We start from the raw sequence: 13,845 nt of genomic DNA on the forward strand, positions 1-13,845 counted from the left end.
CCACCTGATTGGAACATCTTAAGCGATAATCTTAATTACAATGATTTTAAAGAGCTTTTGAAGCACCTTAATCACTTCTTCGTTTATTCATTCATATGAGTAAATTGTTATATGTGTAGCGTAAAAATGTTTGATATTTCAATAAGTCTACTTCTAGACGAAAGAAATGTTTGGGAAATCAGGATTTGGCCATGCAATTTCTAAGCAATCTTGAAGTTAAGATTTTTCAAGATTGCTCAATAACTCAAAAAAAATGTAAGATTCGAAGAAACGATTTTTTAAATTTTCTTGTTTTTTCTTAGATAATGGGCCTAATTCAGCGACCAAGAAACCCTTGAAATTCGCTTGAAATCTTGAAATTTCATTACAAAATTCAAAGATTTCAAGGGTTTCTTGGTCCCTGAATTAGGCCCAATTATTAAAGATATATTTTTTTTTTTAATTTTAGATTGAAAATAATTGATTCTTGTTCAATAAATTGAAAAAACTTTTTTTTTAGAAAATTATCTATGGGGTAGATTCTTATATAAATCTTTTCTTTTCTTACAATTCGTCAGTTATAAAATTTTTGGTATTCTGGAGAAAATCTTACGGGATTTTGATATTTTATTTCTATCTTTAATCGAATACCTGAAGGAAAATTATTTTCCTGGCTTCATCAAAGATCTTTCTGAGTATTTTCCTGAAAAACAAATTCTTTGTTTCTCTCTTCTAGAACGACAATAGAACAATTTAAAAACACCTATCTGTCAAAATCATACAATAACTTTTTAGTTGTTAGAAAAGAAAAAAAAAGATTTTTATCAGAATTTACCCATTCATCTCAAAAATCCTGATAAATGCTATTTGAATAGAATAATTTTCGGGGAAATCATCTTTTAGATAAAAATTCAATTAAATACTTAATAAAAAAATTAATAAAAAAAACTTTAAATATTTTAATTAATTCTTCTGTAGATGCCTGTAATGATATCCTTAATTCTTTCAACGTTATTCGACATAAATAAATTTTAAATAATAATTCATTATTTTGAGACAACTATATAGTGAATAAGACGGAGATAAAGAGATGATGACTTAGAAAGAGAGAAGAGGAATGACTGAAAATATATACAGAGAAGATGAAAGAGCGTGTAAGAGAAACATAGCGAGAATTAACTTACGTTATTTGCAAGCCTCATTCATTTGTAGACTTTCAGTTGTGGTGGAGTGAGATATTTTGTCCGCAGAAGGACAAGCAGAGTTAATATTTTATATAGTTTCCCATTTTGGTGTAAGTTTCCTTGAAAGGATAGTTAAAATGTGAACGAAATATCTAATGTGAAGTCTTCATTAAATATAAGAGAAAACGTTGAAAAAGAGAGCAAAGAAAAATTGATTTTTTCATATTATTGAGCGAAATGGAAAAGTAACTATTTTTGGATAAACGTGTATTGGTTTCAACGACGTCACTTTACTGGGAAATAACCACTAAGAAAAGTTAATTATGAAGAAAAAGCTTTTGTTGGATTCATGTTCATATATTGTAGTAAATACATGAAATGAATGTTTATATATAAATTTTGTGGGAATTGTTTCGTATATAAATTTCAAATATCGGATGTAGTAGAAAATTGCGCTGAGTTCAAGGGTATGTGATTAAATTTGGAAACAGTGCAAGATCATTCTTATAAATCGTACAACATCCGCTCAATAAACCTGTTTAAGCGTTAATATGCTAAATGTCTTCATCTGTGAAACATCTATTATATTTTTCTTTAACTATTATAGAGCTTGTAGAGTTTGTAGCTATTTGGTAGTGTTGTAAGGTCTCGTTCGTCATAACCGCGCCGTTTAACACGAGCATACGTAATTGCCAATGGGAAAGTCAGACTTTTTATTGAGAAAAAAAAGGTGGAACAAGAAAATCATACATATTCAGTGAATCACAAGAAATCCTTCATATTCTTCTACCTTCAAAATTCTATGTGTGTATCAGACACGCGGGTAATGAAGTGAAAATAATCTGTAACAAGTACAAGAACATTTAAAACTTTTCATCACATGGACCAATACTTCCTTATCAAATCTCTCAATGAATAAACATTATTGTCTGTCGATGAGGTGTGAGACGTTGCTCAACATCTGTGCTTCCCCTAAAAGCCAAAATCTCTGTAGTATTTATGATGATTTTTCTGAACAATCATGTCTTGAGAGCTGGCTTTTAGAGTTGTGTTAATGCGCATTTGTTCAGTATCTCTTTGCTGGACAGAGATGAGAGAAGAACAGATCAGAAGGTCAAATATATATAAATGATCTTTCTGTGTGATAAGTAGGAAATAGGTTGTTTTCAGTAAAATTATTTTTAATAATATGTTTTTAATGTTTCCCATAGAGTTTCGTTGGATGCTAACTAATTGATCATGGGAATGATCAGTTATCTTGCTCTACTGGCTGTGGTCTTTAGCTGTGCCAATGCAATTCCATATTCAAGTAAGTAAATTAAATAAAAAAAAAAGATCAATCAAGAGGATTAAGTGACTATATAATGGATATAATGTTATCAGTGACGTTCTCTCTGAGATCGCGTGATCGCCATGCTTTTATAGAGAGATCGCAACGTAAGCACGATCTGACGATCTGAGATCGTTTTGTTTTTTAATTTTCTCAATTTTGATAATTAGTAGAATTTATTTTTATTTAAATTTACATTAAGAACTTAATTTATCCAGAAGATATTAAAGATATTAAGGATTAGAAATGGGGACGCCTTGTATAACCCGGCGCCTCCATCATGACTCATGATTGGTTTAAAAATAAATGCGAGATTGCTTCAAATTCACAAGAAATAAATAATGTAAGACCTGTAAGACTAACTAAACCCTGGTGAAGAAGATTTTTGATGTTTTCTAATGAAGAAAAGCTTTTTTTTGTCATAAAAATCGTAACTTTAAAAAAAAAACAAGAAAAACTTGAAGAAAACTGACAAAAGTATATTATCAACACACTAGCAAGGCTTTAAAAGGGAAGGGCTCATTAAAATAATGAAAATATGTAGTTTGATAATTTGCCTAAGGGTGTGGAAAATGAAGGTGAAGCTTCCGCTATTTTTATGATAAAAAAGTTACTCAATTCTGCAGCATATCACTTTGTTTGCTTTTCATTGATGGGTTTGGAAAATTGACTAACTTTTCGTAATGAGCAATTAAAATTTCAAATTTTCTTTGCATTAATTTTTTCAGAATATGGAAGATCTTGCAGTGACATTGGATGCCTTAGCTCTGAAGTGTGCGTGATGGCCTTTGATTCGTGTTCATATGGTCAGCGCGAGAACAAAGAGTGTGGTCGATATCCAACATGCCGCAAGAGTGGTGCAGCGGGAGGAAGTACTGGACCAGGTAAGGGATGTTGTTAATTTTGCAAAAATTAGCAACTTAATTAGCGTAATATGCCATTATGGTCATCACAACGCTTTCCTCATTTGGCATTGCATGAGAAATCTATCAATCTCCCACAGGTGGTTATCTGAATCCATTGCCGGAAAACACGAGAATCTCCACTGCCCAAGATCGTGAGATAAACTACAATGGGAATCCAAATGTGAATTATCCACCACCATCATTTGGTTCTAATAACTATCCCATTCCTCAAGCTCCTCCTGGGAATTATCCTCCTAGTAGTTACCCACAGAATCCTTCACAGTACCCACAACCAGGATACCAACAACCATATCCCGGTCAACAGCCATATCCCGGGCAACAGCCATATCCTGGTCAACAACCCTATCCTGGTCGTCAGCCACCGAATTACTACAACCCACAACACACTACAGAGCCCAGCCTGTGGCATCAGTTCTTATACAATAAGAGCAGTGCTCATTCGCATGTTATCAATGGGAATCCTATGAGCATAACTTTAATATTTGCTGTCATTTTAACGTTCGCACTGCGACACATTAACTAAAATTAAATATTAACCAAAACTAACCACACTTAAGACCCAAAGTGAGCTTCCACAGACCTCCTAAAATACCATTAATATTAATAAACAGTATTTCAAATTGCTAGTCATCAGACCTTTCAAATTAATTTTCTTTACTAATACTGTAGGTCAGCACACACGAACAAAACCAATTTCTCAATAATGGGTTTATTGACCTGAAATTTTCACAAGGGCAAAACATAAAAAAAAAATAATTAAATTAAAAAGTAAAGAACAAAAATTTTAATTTAAAATATTTGAAAATTATGAATAAAAAATGTACTGAATCTGAATATATAGGGTATTAAAATAAGAATTACTTAAAGGTGTAAAATATGGTGCTAAAATTTTCTTAAAAGTTACTTATTAACAGTTTTCTTTGAATAAAATTTTCAGTTTTGATTTAATGGTAGGAGGAAAAATAAAACTTAAAAGTCTTTCTTGGATAAAAATAGTATTTCAGAATGTAAATTTCTTTTTGTCGGAAGTTTAAACTGTCCGAATACGAGGCTAACATGAAGCAAAACCTCCAGAAATTATTGGGAAATTATGTTGTCAAGTTATTCGAGAAAGAAAGAATAAGATTTTATCTTTATTGATGGCACGAAATTAATTTGGTTTCTGTTTTTTAATTTTTCCGGATGCAGTGTAAATGAAAACTTGGATTAAACATGCTGAAAAAGATCATAATGTTCAAATATATCTGTATACGTATTTATGTTTACTTCGAATAACCCACAGCCGGTTGACCTTTTACAATTTTTGTGCTTGATTATTGTAATTTATTGTTTACGGAAAAACCGATATAAAGACTACAAGATGAAAAGAGCGCTGGGATGAAAAGAATATCGGAAATAATTCTTAAATAATTAGTTTTGTATATATGTATGTAATGTGCATAAAAACATTTATATAAGAATCTAAACTAAATATGGAAACGTACCGAATCTTAAGTAATTACGTAAAACTCTTCAGACCAAATAAAGATTTCTCAAGGATCCTTAAAAGAGCTTACTGAACTTTGGAACATTATTTTGAAAAGATTTTCGTGGATAATCTTAGAGATTCTTCATTTTTTTTATTAAAACATTAGGGTATAAAAAGGTCAGACATGGCTCTTAAAATTATCTTTCGGAATATGTTAAAAGTTATTATATCAATTAAATTAGTATGTAAAATGCTTTTTTAATGAGCAAAGATAATTAAAAGATTTTTATTTCAATTGGAGTCGTTTTGCATTTAAAGTATCCTTTGGTTGCAATATTTAAAAGTTTAATAAGGGTTTAGTTAGGATAATTGCGTTTACTAAGCAAAAAATATCTACTTTCCAGTTCACAACAAAAAAACAAACTATAACAATAGTTAAAGTTCTAATTACAAAAATTGATTTATTATAGATACACAGGATACACGTCATAGTCGCAGACATTTAGATTTTTCTTGAACTTCGTATACATAAAATAACTAAGTTTTAATTAGTTTTTTCACGAGATTTTCAAATGGTTACCTTTCTGCATTAACAATGAGAAAAATATTATTCAATCAATTCTATGTGATGTTCAACGCTTCTAATAATAGAATTAGAATTCTATGGGAAAAAATACCTTTCCCTAGAAAATCTATGGAGACATATTTCCATACCTATACTATATATGTAGGTATGTAGAATATAAAAAAATAAATAAATATGTACAACCCAATTTGATAAGGTGTGTGGTTGATAAAATGGAAATTTCAGGAATAATAAACCCACTTCTGAAGAAATAAATTGCATTGAACAATGTATCCGTCCTGTATTTTGCATATGAGTCACAAAAAAAAAACTTTTTCACCTACGTCCTATATGCATAGATTATATGTATGCATCAATAATATTGTTTGAAAAATAAATAAAATAAAAAAGTGTTGAAAAATAAATATATTGTCGTTGAATATATTCTAGCTACTTCTCAATCCTCGTTTCCATCGAATACCCCCGATAATACATACCCCTCCCTACCATCTGCTCCTGTGGCACCTGTTGCTCCTGCTGCACCCGAACCTCCGCGTCCTTCCTACCCAACCCATGGTGGTGGATCAAACTACCCATCCTCAACTGGCGGCGGCTACAACAATAACGTCAATTCAGGTGGCTATGTTCCACCAGGCTATGGTGGTGGAAGTTCCTACGGCGGAGGAAGTTCCTACGGCGGAGGAAGTTCATACGGTGGAGGAAGCTACGGTGGCGGAGGTTATGGTGGTGGTGGGGATCCTTATGGGAATAGAGGGGGATACCAACCCATGACCACGAAAAAGCCAAAGTCTTCCTCAACGGACTCCCTTGGGGGATTCTTCTCTGGTATTTTATCAAGTGGATTCAATAGCATCATTCAGAATGCCCTTGCCGGTCAAGGTGGTACAACCGGCACTCGTGGAAGTTCCGGAGGTTCTGGTGGACTTAGCAGCCTCTTCGGTGGTGGTTCATCTTCAGGAGGTACAAGTGGACTCAGTAGCCTCTTTGGCGGTGGCTCATCAGGTGGCACCGGTGGACTAAGCAGCCTCTTCGGAGGGGGTTCTTCCGGAAGTTCCGGTGGACTTGGGGGATTATTCGATACACGGCACTTGATTGAAAATCGCAACTACGGTGGTTTATTCAGTGAACAAAACCCTTCGAGCAGGGGATCAACAACAGGTGGGTCCTCTTCCACATCACGTGGTGTGGGATACCCTACTCAGCCTCCATCTAATCAGTATGCCTCAATGTATACTGGAGGAAGTAGTTCCACTGGTACACAAACAGGGACTTCCCATCAATCAGGGAATACTCAATACGGCTGGAAAGTTTAATATTAAATACCTAATCCTGAATCTATATAAATTATTAAGTCAATGTACCTATAAAAATTTGAAAAAATTTCCAGTTTATACATATCACAGAAAATACTCAACATAATTAATTATGAATGTTGTTTGCATGAAAATTATAATAATAATAATAAAGGGACTCTTGTAAAGATTTTAAATACGTTTTTTACAGCTAAATTTTACAAATTAATACTCTCATTCAATTTTAATTAACTGCGTTTTAAAATTTTCATAATTGATTTACAAAAGTTGTGTTTGAATGAAGCAATTAAATAAAATAAAAATATTTATTTTTAAACTCCCCTAAATAAAGTTAATTTAAAAATAGATTGTATGCGAAAATCCAAGTGAACATCAATAAATAAAATAACACAGCTCAAAAGCTTTGCCTTTTTTGTTGATTTTTTGCATTTCACAGTCTACCGATTTTTTAATAAATCACAACTTGTGGAATGCCTGGCAGAATATATAAAATTTCCTTCCTACCAATTAAAGCACATATAATCACACAGCAAGTGCTTCAGGAACACTTTGGGTCTAGTGAAAGGAAAGGAGAGACATCCCTTCGTCATCACCCCTTTGATAAAATTGATTTATGTTCATTTTCCGGTGATTGCTTCTCTCCATGCTTTTACCCACACATAAATATGTACCAGTGACACTCATTGACTTCCAGTACAGCACTCTATTTTAAAACAGGTTTAATTTTAGACAGAAATTTGTATGCAATTTGATGAACACATGCGCATAACAAAGGATGAGGAGTAAATGGATTGTCCAGCTAAAGGCTAGTTAAGTATCGGTGGCACAGTAGCCATCGAAAGCTCTTTGTGTTAGGAATTAAAGTGCTAAATCCCTGTATTGAATTAGTTTTTTTTAAGGTGAGTATTAAGCTCCAAAAGATTAATTGAATTCATAAAATTTAATTTTTAAGAATGCAATTTAATTTTCTGGTAGAGAATTTCTCCAAATTTTAAGGAGAGTGTTAAGAAATATCACAGTTTAACAAAACATCTTAAAGCCAATGTAATAAAAATAGCAATAAATTGATATTCCATACGTACATAATTATTATCTATAGATATAAATATGTACATAATTTACTACGTATAGATATTCTAATTATAATAGTATAGAAGAAAATATTTCCTTGATTTGCGATGGTTTAAGTCGTTTCAGTTTATGTGAATTTGACACTACTAAAAATTTAAACTGATGTTAATTTCAACAATAACTTAATTTAGCGTTTAATATGTTAATTACTACGTAAAGAACGTTAAAATGAACTAGAATTTCAAATCTATAAAAAGTTCTTTTCTAATGAAATTTTCTGAATCGTAAATTTTATTCTTTAATTTTTTATTATTCTAAAGGAAGTTGAATAAATAGTAATTTAAAGACACAACAATTCATCTTTTTTTTCTATCAAGATTACATGCTCAATAAATTAGGCTTCAACAAAAAGGAATAAGATTGAATCAATATGCCACCTAAAGAACGGAGTATGATGAGTTACATTAATTGGATTGGAAAACCTTTCACTGTCAGGTGATAAAATAGGAAAAGTTTTAATTTTACAATTGATAGTGAGACTAAAATTTTGATCCTTTCAGTTTATCTGTGATTCTAGTAATTGCGGCATTAGCAGGCCCTCAATGGCTATCAACAGAAGAAAAATTTCTCGATTTATCCAAGTACAATGCAACATCTCTTACTAAAAATTTCATAGCTAGTAATTCGTATAAAACTCTCTACACAAAATCAAGCCTTTGGACGCTATGTACATCAGCAACAGGTAATTCAGAAATTTCAATATAAAATTTTGATCTCTACGTTGTGATTAATTATTTTCAGGAAAAAATTGGAACTGCACTAAAATTGATTTTTGGACCATTAATGAGTATAACTTGGAAGCAAATGAATCTATAAAAGCAATTTTATGTAAGTCTTTTTACGTGTTTTCTTTCTTAAGAACATAATGTCATGGTTATTCTGATTTTTTTAAAAGTCTTTTAATGTTTTTATTTTTCATTTCAATATAAAAAAATAATACCTTAAATTACAGCAAAAGGTTAAATTATAATTGTTTCGTCACGATATTAAGATCTCGAGAAATCCACACTTAAACCTTATCACTGGTTATTTAAGAGAAAGTTTGACACAAATTTGTTTCTCATTCTTTTTTTTTTTTTCATTACAGATACCATTACAAAATCAATCCCATTTTTCATCATTTCGGGTGTAATCCTGATTTTAAGTTTTGGACTTTTTATGTTGGAAACATGCGCTCATCAACACATTGTTTCTTACTTCATTTCGGGAGGTCTCTTTATAATATCAGGTGAGAATTTTTTTTTAATTTTATTATAACACCTGTTAAAACGTTGCGGCTAAGGAAAGTCAGTTTAATGAATGAAGAAGAAAAATGTATAACATAATAAATTTAATGTATAGGGGAGACCGGGGTTAAAAAAGTCACTTAAGGGTTTAGAAAAAGCTCAAAATATCATATTTCCCAAATAGATAAAGCGAAATGTATAGCACATTTCTTTAGGAAATTTACTGCGTTCTCAGATCATTTTGTTCTATCTAGCTAGGAAATATGATATTTTAAGCTTTTTCTAAACCCTTAAGTGACTTTTTTAACCCCGGTCTCCCCTATACATAATTTACTTTACTTAGCCGAAAATACTTATCTTTTAAACACTTGTTAGAAATTGTGTGAAAGTATTTAAAAAATAGTCAGGTTTCAAAATTTAAAATTCTCTTTTTAGAATTATTAAAAAGTTGTTCTTTATATTGATTTGGAAGGATTTTTATTGGAAGTATTGGGCCTAATTCAGCGACCAAGAAACCCTTGAAATCTTTGAATTTTGTACTGAAATTTCAAGATTTCAAGCGAATTTCAAGGGTTTCTTGGTCGCTGAATAAGGCCCATTATCTATGATTTTTAAATAAATACAAATTACTAAGATTTAAGTTTCCTAGAAGTAGAGAGAATAAATTATTTTTCAATATTCCATGAATGATTCACTTGACTTTTTTTATCTTTTATTCTTTCTACGTTTTAAGATATCTGCATGTTTTATTGTTTTAATTAAAATAAAAATATGATATCTCTTGTTATTACTAACTTATTCTTCGTTGACTCATTTCTTTTTCAACAATTTTTTTTCTTTCTCTCAATACCCAAAATATTTCTCAAAGAATATTACAAATATTAATTTAAAAAAAAAATTTTAATCTAATTTCTTCAGGTCTTTTGATGTTGAGTGGACTGATAATGTACATTTCGATCTTCAAATCGGAAGTGGGCTTCAAATTGCGCCCAAAATCATACCTTCAGCCCCGACCGTTGACATTCCAATACGGACAGAGCTTCTATCTCTATGTTATTGGTTTTATTTTTACCGAATTAATTGGAGTTGCGAATGTATTGATGTACATTTCAGTTCTAAAAATTGGAGACAATAGGGTTTGTACATTTTCCGCCGCATAATTTATCAAAGATCAGCTTAAAAAGTAATAAAAGAAATGTCAATTTCAGAAAATTCAATGCATCAGCTACAATGAGCCTGAAATGAATTTCATGAGAAAGAGGAATAGAAGAGAATTTACTACACACTGTGATAACATAATGCCACTATTCGCCTGCAGGAAACAAAGTGTTCAGCAAAGCGCACAGTTTTCTCCGATAAATTTTAGAAATGAAAATAAGTGCAATTTACACTCGAGATATTTTACAAAAAGTCTCAATGAATTGCATGATAATGACATTAATATGTCGATTAGTGGTAGGGATTCAGTGTTTGGGTATCCCCAAGAATTTCCCATAACTCGTGCTGTGTCATCAACTTCCGATATAATTGTCAATAATTGCGAAACATTCTCCGCGTCAAATGGTGGTGCCTATGAGAATAGGGGCAGAGAAAAGTCATCCCTTAAGCACTTTTTTAACGGGAGCAAATCCAAAAAGGCAAAAGAAGATGAAATTGTACGTGAAGCATCACGAAAAGCAGGACGACGCTTTAATCCGCACAGCATCTACTACATTGAGGATAATACATCAGGTGCAGAGGGAACAATATATGTTGTGGAAGCTCAATCAAATTTAAATAATCATCATTCGGAAATAAGTATTCACAGATCAAAATCATTCCAATCGAACCAACTCTACGATGAGCGTGACATTGATAAAGCCACGCAGAAGCAATTTTTCAATTCTGACGATAAAATGCTAACAAATCACAACCAAAATTTCTACACATTCGACATAGATGAGAAACAGCGGAATAGGAATATGTACCAGAGTCGTACACTTCCGCGTGATTTTCTCAAGCGCAGCAATCAATTCACAGATGAATTCTTTTCTGGGCGTCACTGCTACGATCAGTGTCGGTATGATGATTCAATTAACAGCAAATTTACACATAAGTCTATTGATGATTTCATACGCATGAATGAAGAAAGCACGGAATCCAACAATCAGTGGCCCAAGTGCATTCCATCCTCACCATCGGCTATCTCAACAAAATCTCACTACAATTTGCAAAATTCACCAGAAATCAAATACCGAAATAACATCTTCCACCAATATCCTAAATCCATTCTACACAATATACCGGCAAATGATGAATTTTCAACATTTGACTTGGACAGAATTGAGCGCGAAAGACGTAAATCACATGCCAATCTTTTTGAATATCGCTGTAAATACAATAATGCCAAAGGTACACCAGTATAAATGCAAAAATATTTGTAGTATTTATTTGCGTAATGAGTGTTGTAACTTTACCGGCATCTCGTGTACAAATAAAGGAACATAAAGTCAGTCAAAGCATTTATTATTTTTTTTACTATTTTCGTTGGCGTTTTTATATATTCTATCTAGCTAAAGTATTTCATCAAACAAGACAAATTTTGGAATTGCGTTTCTTTAATTGGGTAATTTTTCAAGCTGTGAAGATGCTTAGTATAGTTATTTTTGAATTATATACATAAATTATTTCAGTAATGACCTCCATGACCTCTCAAGCAAGGATGCAGATAAATCGTTTTTTTTTTTCGTTTGAAATTTTCCGTCTTACTTTCTCTATGTAGATTGAAAAGCTTTTTGAGCTTTTTTTTGATTATGTTTTGTGTCTCTTAAATGCCTCTTCCATTTTAACACACGTCAATCATTCCTTTTTTGCAGTAATGTCCTTAAATAATGGTCAATAACCTTTTTTCATGGTTTATCATAATAACCGGAATACTCTGTGATTTCATTGCCATTTTACCATATGCTTGGAGTTATATATATTTTACAACAGGCACCCGCAAACTGACTGTGAGAAGAGCAATAAGACATAAAAAGCACTTTTTTCAATAAACAATGTTGGAAACGAAAAACTTGAATTGACAGCAAAAACTTCCACTTGTTCTAACACACGTGTAGCCTAAAAAATAAAAAAAAATATATTATTAGGGGAGACTTGGGTCTTGGAAGTATGTAGAATATTTTGCTTTGCTGTTGATTCAAGTTTTTTTTAGTATTCAACATTTTTGTATAAAAAGTTCTTCCATGGTTGTCATGCAAGGGCTTTGGTAAAAAAATAAATGGGAAATACATTTCCCACAGGGAAAGGAAAAGTTTCAAAAATATTACAGAAAAGGGCGCAAAAAAACCCAAAAGAATTCGTCGGAAGAAATATAAGATTGAAGCGTTGAACTCTCTTATGATTTAGTGCTTTAATGTGGATAAAAAAATAGGATTCAATGAAATTCAGTCAATTGTCTCCCTAGAATTATAACGAGATCCTTGTTAGAATTTATGACAACCGATCAAATGAGCTTTTCTTTATTTTCCACGTAAACAACATGATATTCTTGTTTATTCATTACACAACCATACCACATTAATATTCTTGGCACAGAAAAAAAACTTTTCCCTAGAAAGGCCACATCATTACCTACTATATATAAAAAGCTCCTCTACATAATATTCTAGTGTAAAAAAAAATTATACGCAATACCGTGTGGGGATTACCAAAATATTTAAACGAACCCATTTGATCTAATATTGATTCTATATCACCAAATAATATGAGCAATATAACAAACACCTGTGAAGGAGACTATGAAGAAGCAGAAATTGAAATCGTTTTGATCAGAAGTTTCTGACGAGAATTTCAGGAGGGTCTACTCTCAAATAAATCCATCATATTGATACGACAGCATTCTTTTAAATTAAATAAATAATAAAGCACCCCGTGTGTTTGTCAAGAACACGAAAGAAAAAAATAAGAAATTACGTACATATGTATGCAAAAACAGCAACGATCAGATCATAACTCTACATCCAAAAAAAATTGCCAAGCTTAGCATGACTTGCGAATGATAAATATACAGTACATATTAGCTAATATTTGGTTGTTTTACAGTTGGTGATTGGGATTTTCTTACTGTCTAATTTCAAATATATTTAACTAAAGAAACGATTTGCGAACTTTTTGCCAGAAAGTGAATTATGCTAATCGTTTAATTTTTTTTTCTAACACTTGTCTGACGGAAATTTTATTTCTTTCAACTCCTCTGACAAGGGAAGGTTATACATTTAAGAGTACGGAATGGCTTGAAATTTTCACCAAATATTCTTTACAATGTATAAAAACCCTGTGCCAAGGGTTTTTTTTCTACAGATCCGTAGTTTAATAGTTATAATTAATTAAATTTTCCCATATAAAATTCATTTTGGGAGAGCAAAGCGCTGGAGAGAAACGCAAGAGAGAGAACTGCGCGCGCGTCTGTGTGAGTGAGTAGTGGTGAGCAGTTCTTTGCCCGTGCGCTCGCTACTTACCACTACTCACTCACACAGACGCGCGCGCAGTTCTCTCTCTTGCGTTTCTCTCCAGCGCTTTGCTCTCCCAAAATGAATTTTATATGGGAAAATTTAATTAATTATAACTATTAAACTACGGATCTGTAGAAAAAAACCCTTAACACAGGGTTTCTATACATTGTAAACAATATTTGGTGAAAATTTCAAGCCATTCCGTACTC

At 32.0% G+C, this 13,845-nt stretch overlaps 3 protein-coding genes across 5 annotated transcripts in view; 2 read left to right on the top strand and 1 right to left on the bottom strand.

Annotated features, from left to right (window-relative positions):
* The window catches only part of LOC129790342 (clavesin-2-like), an 891,203-nt gene that overhangs the window by 497,930 nt on the left and 379,428 nt on the right, over positions 1-13,845 (bottom strand). The gene's annotated exons all lie outside the window — the stretch shown is intronic.
* On the top strand, positions 1,150-7,186 carry LOC129790309 (keratin, type I cytoskeletal 9). Of its 3 annotated transcripts, none has more exons than XM_055827778.1 (4): positions 1,150-1,273; positions 2,375-2,472; positions 3,222-3,377; positions 5,903-7,186. In XM_055827778.1, exons 2-4 carry the CDS (start codon positions 2,403-2,405, stop codon positions 6,784-6,786), a joined length of 1,110 nt encoding a protein of 369 aa, XP_055683753.1. In that variant the 5' UTR covers positions 1,150-1,273; positions 2,375-2,402; the 3' UTR covers positions 6,787-7,186. The 3 variants fall into 3 exon arrangements, with proteins under 3 accessions (XP_055683753.1, XP_055683754.1, XP_055683755.1); XM_055827779.1 differs by having other exon boundaries at positions 1,185-1,479; XM_055827780.1 differs by lacking the exon at positions 1,150-1,273 and adding an exon at positions 1,610-1,986.
* LOC129790202 (uncharacterized) lies at positions 8,268-11,593 on the top strand. Its single transcript, XM_055827588.1, has 6 exons — positions 8,268-8,352; positions 8,418-8,599; positions 8,659-8,745; positions 9,005-9,145; positions 10,062-10,279; positions 10,352-11,593. Exons 1-6 carry the CDS (start codon positions 8,288-8,290, stop codon positions 11,546-11,548), a joined length of 1,890 nt encoding a protein of 629 aa, XP_055683563.1. The 5' UTR covers positions 8,268-8,287; the 3' UTR covers positions 11,549-11,593.

The sequence above is a fragment of the Lutzomyia longipalpis genome, chromosome 2 (assembly GCF_024334085.1).
Source record: "Lutzomyia longipalpis isolate SR_M1_2022 chromosome 2, ASM2433408v1".
Lineage (NCBI taxonomy): Eukaryota > Metazoa > Arthropoda > Insecta > Diptera > Psychodidae > Lutzomyia > Lutzomyia longipalpis.